Source organism: Vigna unguiculata, chromosome 10 (genome assembly GCF_037176805.1).
Source record: "Vigna unguiculata cultivar grain cowpea cultivar isolate G323 ecotype 2 chromosome 10, ASM3717680v1, whole genome shotgun sequence".
Lineage (NCBI taxonomy): Eukaryota > Viridiplantae > Streptophyta > Magnoliopsida > Fabales > Fabaceae > Vigna > Vigna unguiculata.
In genome coordinates, this window is record NC_140801.1 from 6,409,802 (window position 1) to 6,420,061 (window position 10,260).

General features: G+C 30.8%; 1 protein-coding gene across 1 annotated transcript; it reads left to right on the forward strand.

Annotated features, from left to right (window-relative positions):
* The first annotated feature begins 231 nt into the window (after positions 1-231).
* Positions 232-9,711, forward strand: LOC114165085 (cytochrome P450 CYP82J17-like). The gene is made up of 3 exons (XM_028049737.2): positions 232-932; positions 6,428-6,767; positions 9,018-9,711. Exons 1-3 carry the CDS (start codon positions 331-333, stop codon positions 9,654-9,656), a joined length of 1,581 nt encoding a protein of 526 aa, XP_027905538.2. The 5' UTR covers positions 232-330; the 3' UTR covers positions 9,657-9,711.
* The last annotated feature ends 549 nt before the right edge of the window (positions 9,712-10,260 follow it).

Consider the following 10,260-nt stretch of genomic DNA (forward strand, 5'->3'; position numbering starts at 1 on the left):
GAGAAAAATAATCCATCAGTTACTTCACTTTGAAAGTGTATAATTAATTATGAAAATTAAAAAAATTAAAAATCAATCTTGAATATATACAGTTTATGGGAGAGGATGAAGAATTTTATATATAACTAATTCCCAAAAAAAAAAAGTCTTAATTAGTCCAAAATATTGAAGTACTTGTAATTGACACAGACAATTTAATTATGCAGAGTGGTAGTATTATTGTAATAGTTTTCAATCCCATTTTCACTGAAACAAACCTGAACACTATCCTCTTAAGTGACTCATCTAATCTTATCTTAAATCTTTTAACACCAGTTGAAGTTCCACGCCATGGACTCCCTTTCACAACCAACACTTGTGGTAGTGATAGCCATAACCATAATTCTTCTCTACAACACATGCAGGAAGCAAAAGGGTGGTCACAAAACGAAGGGTAGAGAACCCCCAGAACCCTCGGGTGCCCTACCTTTGATTGGTCACCTCCACCTGTTAGGGGCCCAGACACCCCTTGCTAGGACCTTTGCTGCTTTGGCCGACAAATATGGCCCCATCTTTCGAATCCGTCTAGGGGCATACCCTGCGCTTGTGATCTGCAACCAAGAGGCCATAAAAGAGTGCTTCACGACCCTTGATAAGGTCCTGGCCTCACGCCCTAAGAGTAGCCATGGTGTGCTTCTTGGTTACAATTTTGCAGGGTTTGGATTTGCGCCTTATGGCGCGTACTGGATCAAGATCAGAAAGCTCATCATGCTTGAATTGCTCTCTGCTCGCCGCCTCGAATTCCTGAGGCATGTTTATGAGTCTGAGATTGATACTTTGGTGAAGGATCTCTGGATGTATGTTGGAGGTAAAAGTGATGTTAAAGTCACTATAAGTGAGTGGATGGAACGCTTGAGCTTCAACATCGTGACCAAGATGATCGCTGGGAAAAGGTATGTTTGGAAAATTGTTTCTTATCTTCTGCTCATAGGTTTGACTTTTTCATTTTCATTTTGATTCCGATCCTTTTAAGGACGAATTATACATTATATGAAAATTAATTTTTAAATAATGATCGATTGATTGATTAAAAATTATAATAATAATAATTTGTTAATAAAAAATTACTGATAACTAAAATAATTTTTATTATAAATAAAAAATTATAACTAAAATCGTTTATATTATAAATCAGTATCTAAAAATTATCTATTAATGTTAATTATTAATGTTTGGACTAATAAAAAAATTATTCTCTAAATTGATTTTTTAATTTACTTTAAGTCAATAAAATTAGTTATTTTCTAAGAATTTTTTATAATATTTATGATATTTTCGTCAATTTCTTAGTAATATTTTTCCTGTTATTACATGGGACATGAATAAGAAACTACATAAATCATTCAATGCTATCTTATTCTATAAGACATGAAATAAAATTTCACGTCAACTTATATATGTGTAATTTGATAGAAATGTTTACTTTTAGATTATAGTAATTATAGACACAAGAAATTTAATATATATATATATATATATATATATATTTATATATTTATATATTTTTCTATATTATGTATGTGAGTACAATTTAATTTATACATATAATTATGTGTGCATAAAAATTAGAATACTCCAAATACTCTATTTAATATATATATATATATATATATATATATATATATATATATATATATAATTTGTGAATATAATTTTCATAGATTGTTTCTTAAATACAAACTTTAAGATCTTTATATATATATATATATATATATATATAACAAAATTATCACAAATTACAATATATATATATATATATATATATATATATATATATATATATATATATATATATATATATATATATATAACCAAACAAATTTAAAATAAATAAGCGTCACTACAAAAATAATTATTTTTAGTGGGGATTATATTTGGCGTTTCTGGGGGTTTTAACCCCCACTAATGATTTTACCAAGGGTTTGCAATTCCCCCGGAAGAGCAAGCGTAGCTAACAAATTACCGGAGGTTTTTAGCAACCCCTGGAACTAACACAACTTTACCGGAGGTTTCGAAAACCCCCGTTAATACCCGGGGTTTCGAAAACCCCTGGTAATGCATGGGGTTTCGAAAACCCCTACTAATGCTTGAGGTTTCGAAAACCCCCAGTAATATCTGGGGTTCTGAAAACCCCCAGTAATACATGGGGTTGAAAACCCCAAGTAATGCCTGGACTATAACCATATTTTCTATTCAAATAGTATCAATAGTGGACTAGCAATCATTGAACCCTGGTGGATTATATGCAATAATTAATGTATAGTTTGTTGATTAAATGTAACTAAACAATTATATTAGTCTTACATGTTCACAACCAATTACAATGACATGTCATATAATGTGCCACATTATATTAAGTGTTTATAAATTATAAGTGTGTAATTATCAGCGTACAACGTGATCATAATTTTATAGACCGAATAAATAATATTTTTCTATAATTTGTAAACTCAGTAGTAGTAGTAGGCATTAATATTTCTATCCATCATGTTTGGGATCAACAAATTTTCAACTGTAAAAAATATTTATGTCTAGAATAAGAAATAGAAAAATAAGTCATTGTCAACTAAAATTAAAAGACCTACACTATCTTTACATCATTACATTTACAAAAGAAGTTTCACCCAAAAGAAGATTCTGATACATGTATGCACCTGTAATAATACAAAACTTATATTAGTAATAATACAAAAAGTATTATGTAAGTAGCTGACTTTACTCATTCAAAAGAAACCAACATATATAATGAACAATCAAAGTCATTAAAATTAAAATATAGAATCCTTCATAATTTCGCATTAATTATTTTAATAATATAGAATCATTTCTTTCTCAAACAAGTTATATATTATTCGTCTTACATCTATAAATATTATAAAAGGTCACAACAGTATAGTTATACACACATTAGTGTATTAGATGTAAAATATTTTTCACAAGACTTACCGAAATGTCACTTATAGAAGCATCAAACAGCTCATCTGCCAAATACAACATTCCTGTCAGCCAGCCTAATAAAAAAAAATACCAATAAAAAAAATAAAACTTTGAAAAGATATATCTAAATCAAGTGAGGCTCTACAAATATATCAATCCAAGCATCGCACTTATATTAACCTGCACTATCCAAATTCATCCATCAAATCAATTACTTTGACTCATAAAGTTAGATACACTTTCATGTATTTTTCTCAAATGTTAGAAACAAGAGTTAGATCGACATTATTTACCTTGGTTCCATTAGGGACAATGGTTCCATTAGGGACAAGAATCTGTAGGATTCTTGAGGTGCATATATGAATGTTAAAATATAAATACTATTTTGTACCAAAAGAACATAAGTGGTATGTGGGGATTGGACAATTATTTAAGGCATGTTTTTATGGCTATCACAAAATTTGCATATTTATCAAGGGCCACCACCAAGTATTGTATTGTCCTTGATCTCCCTGCATTGCATCACTTCAGACTTTGCAATTAGAAAACTATCTCAATTATCAAAAAATTCCAAAATCATATAACAACATAAGACACCTAATAAGCTACTTAGTAAAAGATGAACTAAACCATTTCATCCTAGTCTTGAATTTTAACTAAGAAGACTAGTAGAGAAAATAGGAGAATAAAAGAGATCACCAAAGTACTGAGAGAATATAAGTGTTTCTTCATAGCATGATAGCTCATATGCAAGTATTCATTAATCACAAATGGTTTGATCAAATCATAAAGCTGAATTCTAATGACTAAGAAGCATTTAATTGACACGTAAAGATCATCCTATATCCCTTAGCAATACTATATTGTGATACACTTCTAGTTCACAAAAACCCAAACTATACTACCACATAGAAAAACCAAACTAAACATCATCATTCTACATTAGAAAAAGGTGAATATAACAGGAAGAAAAAAAAAGAACGGCGAAGAAGCAATTAAAAAGTCCATATTTTTAATAAATAAAAAAGAATACACTCATCAAATAAAACAATAAATTGTAAAGTAAGCAAACAATAACATAATGGTTATGGACACTACTATGATGTTTGTGGGAAGCAAGCATTGGGTGATATACACTCACCATTTGGTGAAATGAAGAATCAGTCAAATAAAGTAAGATAAATTCTTTAACTTCATCCAAGGAAAATCAATGAAGAATAATCATGAGAGTTGATTGGATTCGCTCTCTCTTCTCTCTTGCACTTTAATATATTTAACATATTGATTGGGCAGCAGCTGGAGAAGCATCCTGTAAAATTAATATATTTAACTCATTGATACCAATAGTGTTAAAAGACAAATGAAAAACTTAGCATTACCCCAATTTTTCTGTAAGCAGCTATAATTTCTTCAAGTGTTCTAAGTCTTGGCTTAACATCACCCTTATTGGTGCCATCTTCAAATAATTTCTCCCTATCTCATAACTTATCTACAACAGAAGGAAGAACCTCTTACCAGTCTTTGTAGTAAAAATGTGATAAATGTTTTGAAAGTGATTTACCTTAATAGTTTTCCAACCAGGGTCATTGTTCAACCTAAGATGAACATAGTAATGAAGTGCAATTAACAAGACAACCACAAATTCAGTTCCAGGAGTAATGACATTTGAATCCAAAGTATGTCCCTTAAACCTTGCTTCTTCAGCAACCTAAACACAAGAGAAAAGAAGGCAAATATGAACAAAATTATTAGGCACAAACAAAACCAAGTGATTTAAACATCTTTGTTGGAAGTTTAGAAAAGTAAAGGGGAGAAAGGAATGTGGAAAGAATCAAACAGTATTATCCTCTATATCAAACAGTTGACCACTTATGAAAGAATGATATTATATAGGTGGTAAGAAACTCTCTATAATTGATTCATTGAATTCCCTAAAACACAAAAATGGGAAAGAAAAAAAATTCTACCGACTGTTGACCTTTCTATGAGATAGAAGTATCACAAACTCTGACTACCTTCAACTGTGAATTGCTAAATATTCTGCATTGGAATAATATATTAAAACTTACATGGAATTGCTTCCTATCTAGCACACACGAAAATTTTTTGACCTCCTGGATTACAAATTGTAATTCATCTCTAGATTATTATAATAAAATACAACAAGTAATTGAGAACCTCACTGACTTGCAATGAATACACAACTTTCTACATGTGTCCAGGCGTAATACTATACAATATGATAATAGCATATAACTTAATTCTTGTCTTCATTATCACATATGTCCAGCTCTTTTCACCAAACAAAATCACAAAAATTAGCATAAAAACAAATGACCAGTTGTTATACAGTTACAGAGCCAATTGTAGTGAACGAACCTGTTATACAAGAATGTTCTCATGGTGAATGATAATAGTTTTGTCCCAGTTCCACTGGATCAAACAAATGTTCAAGCTCTTGACAGGTGCGTACACAATGTCTTGTTCAAAGATTAAACTCTTTTTCTCTTGCCACAGCTAGAAAGATGCAGAAATTCAGCTATGAGCACGTGAAGTAGTTTTGAACTAACAATTTCGGATGAATAAGCGAGCTAACATGTGAGAAATTGAGAGAGTGAAAAACAATTTCGGAAAACCAAAGAGGGAAAACGAAAAATCGGTACCAATTGAAACATTTGATTGAGAGACGAAGATCCTGAGTTTGATAGATGAAGATTTGTTGAGAGATGGATGACATTTTAGGGCACACGAGCACAGTGATATGAGTATAGGATATACTAAGAAGAGAGAAAAGTAAAAAAAATGAAGAGAAGGAAGTTACAGAAATTAGAAGAAAGAAAAGGAAAAAATAGGCGGGAATAAAATGCAAGGGAAATTTTCTGGGGTTTTTGAAAGAACCGCTTATATTTTTGGGGGTTTCGAAAACCTATGGGAGTCGTATCATTTATTGGAGGTTAGTGTAACCTCAAGAAATAAACCCCAAGTAAAATTAAATTTTGCTGTAGTGCGTGTAAATTTCATGTCATAAATATTTAAATGTTGAATTACATTTAAACTTCACTTTTTAATATAAATGGTATTAAAAATATTTAAAATATTATCTTAGAAATATTTATTATTTATTACTATTATCGTGTCAATCGTAATCAAATCGTTCATAAATATTTATTTTTATGTTTGAAAATGTATATGTATTAAGATGACGAAGTTTCCTACAAATCTCGTATCAATAATATATACAAGATATGCTTGAAGTACATGTGAATGTAAACTTTTACTGAAGTCGATTTTGTAAACTTAAAATATTAGGTTTAAGTCTATTTCTTTCTGATCAAACCGAACAATATTCAGTTATTAAACCCTTATGTTATGAGTTGAGTTGAAATTTCTACTAAAATTTTTAGAACAAAAATTTTAGAAAGAAATTGAGAATTGGCAAGTTGGTGGACAGGTATTTCAGTTATTTGGAAGATGTGGATGATGTAGAAGCACATGGTATTGTGAAACTTATAAAGGAGTTCATGCATATATCTGGGGAGTTTGTTCCCTCAGATTTGATTCCAGTTCTTGGATGGTTTGGGGTGCAAGGGAAAGTGCTGAAATCCATGAAACGAATTGCAAAAGATTTGGACAACCTTGTGGGAGGTTGGGTTGAAGAACATAAGAAAATTGATTCCCTCAATAACAAGTCATTGGACAAACATGATTTCATTGATGTAATGCTCTCTGCTATTCAAGATGATCCTCTCTCTCATCATGACCGTGATACTATCATCAAAGCTAATGTTGCGGTAAGCCTTTTATAACTAATTAGGGTTTCTTTTTTTTCTGTTTCTATAATCTATTATAGTTTGTTTTCTAATAAATTATTCATTTTAATTTTTATCCTGAAAACACTACCTAAGTTAGATACTAGGGATGACAATATAGGTCAGACCAAGTCATTACAACTTGGTCCGCATTAAGTCTGCACATTATGGACCAGGTTGACCCATCCTGCAGAGAAGTTGTGGGCTTAAAAACGTGATTTGTCCTGCATACTTGTGGGCCTACGGGCTAGCCCGCATATTTGGACATCTTGACTTAAAAAAAAGAAGAGTCTTAGACGTCATAATTTTATATTTGAAGTATCAAGACAATTCAATAAAACGAACTTGAAGCATGGAAATAGTTCAATATAACAAATCAAAATAGTCCATAATATTTAGAACATCATAATTTTAATATTTGGAGCACCAAAACATTCAAATAAACCAAGTCCTAGAGCATCAACAACATTATAATAGTCCAATAAAACAAGTTTTCAACCATCGAAACAAGTCTAATAAAAAACACAAAACATGAACTTGCTACTAAGTTAGGGTGAGAGGTGTTAGGTTATGTGAGATGAAAGCCAATCGTGCGAGCCACGGGTTATGCAGGTCGAGCTTTAGTAGGCCTGCAGGTTCATTATCTTGACCCGCCTGCATATTTTTAGCGAGCTTGCGGGTCGACCCACCGAGTCAAGCCCATATTGTCATCCCTATTAGATACCGAAAGAAACAATATTTCCAAAGTTTTTTTCTTAACTTTCTGACATAATGTTTTCACATATTTTTAAAGCAAATGGAAGAGAAAAAACAAAATTGGTTTAATATACATAAGTCTAACTCTACAAGAAACTCTCTTATTAGTGATCAATTTTAGGAATAAAAAATAATTAGTTACTATAGTGACCAATTTAAATACTAATTTATAAACTGAAAATTATTGGTAACAAAAATAGTTTCTGAATTGATCCCTAAATTGGTCATTAATTATGGTGAATTAATCTCTAAATTAGTCACTAACATTAGCTACCAAGGTTTTAGCTACGAAACGAATTGGTTTCTAGATTTGTCCTATTAGAGATCCATTTAAATACAAATTTAAAAAATAATTTATTTTGTAGTTAAAACCTTGGTAGCTAATATTAGTGGTCAATTTAAAGACCAATTCACTATAGTGGTTAATTTAGAGACCAATTTAGAAACTATTTTAGTTACCAATAACTTTTTGTTTATAAATTAATATCTAAATTGATCATTATAGTAACTTTTTTTTACTGAAATTGGTCGCTAATAAAATAAAATATAGTGTAATAGTTATACATAACTCCCCTATTAAAACATTGAACATGTAGATTTTGCACTCTTATATAAGTACAAATTACTATGGATAAGATTTTAAAATAAGTATTATAAATAGATAAATTTATCACTAATGATTAATGTTTCATGGTAGAGTACTTTCTCAAGAAAGAAAACAAGTAATGGGAAAATTTTCTTTGCCTGGAATGAAAAGATTTTAGTAGTGGATGTAAAGTGTATTTAGTAGAGAAAAGACCTGCCCCACTAAAATCCAAAAATGAATAGAAAAGGAATTTAACAAGATAGGTTCTTTCACCTTCATAAATTTCTCACTCCAGCCCTCATATAAAATAATTCCGTGTTTTTTTTTTCAAATTATACGAAAATTATTTCCAAAAATTAAAAATCACTTTTGGATTGTATAATTTAAAAATTATTTATCACAAAATATATTTCCTAATATAGTTTGTAAGTCAAAAAATTTTTAGATTATAAATTTAAAAAAAAAAATCTTAATCTTTTTTATTTTTGGGTGGGAGAAGAAATTGACGGGTGCAGGAAGTAATTGTCCCAAAGTGTCATTTAACAAACAAGTAAAGGAGCTGGTCCACCAGCCCATTAACCAGTTTTTATTTTCTTTTATATTTTCTTTCAAAAATATGCTACATGTATAAAATATTAACATTAATATATATATATATATATATATATATACATATATATATATATATATATATATATATATATATATATAATAAATTATATTTTTATTATATTATCTAAAGAATATAGTCTAAAATTATAAACCCTTAGACACAGTCAAATGATTCAACATGTAAAAATAATACTTCTATTGACTTGTATTAGTAAAAAGTACCAATTAAATATATTTTGAATAATATTTCTACTGAGGAAGTGAATTTTCATATTTAGAATCTAATGTTAGCGGGATCAGACACGACATCAACCGCAATGACATGGATACTGACGATGTTGGTGAAGAACCCAGAGGTGTTGCAGCGAGCACAGGAAGAGATTGAAGACGAAGTGGGAAGGGAGAGAAAGGTGGAAGCAAGTGACATAAAAAACCTAATTTATCTGCAAGCAATCGTGAAGGAAACGCTGAGGCTATACCCTCCAGGGCCTCTGCTGGTGCCCCACGAGGCTACACAAGACTGCTACATTCAAGGGTATCATGTACCCAAAGGCACACGTGTGTTTGCGAACGTGTGGAAGCTTCACAGAGATCCTAGTGTCTGGTCGGAGGCTGAGAAGTTTTCACCGGAGAGGTTTGTGAATGAGCATGGAGAAGTTGTTGATGAAGGTCATCAGCATTTTGAGTATTTGCCCTTTGGGTCAGGGAGAAGGGCTTGCCCTGGTTCAACTTTTGCAACACAGGTTACTCTCATTACGATTGCTCGTTTGCTTCAGGCCTTTCGTTTGGAGGTGCCTGTGGATGAACCTGTTGATTTGGAAGAAGGGTTGGGCATCACCTTGCCCAAGATCAACCCTTTGCAGATTCTCTTGAGCTCTAGGTTACCTAATCAGTTTTATAACTCAGACAAATTGTAGACAGAACAAATGCAATATCAAACTTCTTGTGTCATAATATACCATAATATCAGTTTTACATCTATTTATATATTGTAAATTGATTTTATTTTTAGTCGATGTGAAACTTTCAACACAATATTTCACACCGAAGCATATAGATCTAGTGCGTGAAATTAGACATTAATGAGTAGTCCGACATTAACTAGATAACAGAGTTGAATAATAGACTCAACAACTACAAATAATTAAATTTTGCTGAGAGGCTCTAATCATGATTCTGATACCATGTTAAAATGAAAATTTTAAGTTTAACTCAACCTTATAAAGTCGACTAGTAAGATGAGATTTACACCCACTGATATAATATAAATTGGTCTTGTCTCTAATTGAAGTGAGACTTCTAACAATTTTGACATCCATTGGTAACTTTATGTTTGTCTGTATAAAAGGAGTACCCCTATAGAGAGGTCTAGTAAGAAACTATTTAGAATAGATAGTTGTTAAAACAAGCAAAGATATATTAGCGCTTCTTGGCAGAAATATATGTTAAATATGAGCAATATTAAATCGTTGGTTAAAATACTCACTTGATCTTCGATTTTGTACCAAAATCTCATATAGG

Excerpts from the sequence above, each read along its gene's own strand:
- LOC114165085 (XM_028049737.2), top strand. The coding sequence starts at position 331 with ATGGACTCCCTTTCACAACCAACACTTGTGGTAGTGATAGCCATAACC. Across the intron at positions 933-6,427 it reads AAGATGATCGCTGGGAAAAG|GTATTTCAGTTATTTGGAAG; the intron begins GTATGTTTGGAA and ends GTTGGTGGACAG. Across the intron at positions 6,768-9,017 it reads TCATCAAAGCTAATGTTGCG|AATCTAATGTTAGCGGGATC; the intron begins GTAAGCCTTTTA and ends TTTCATATTTAG.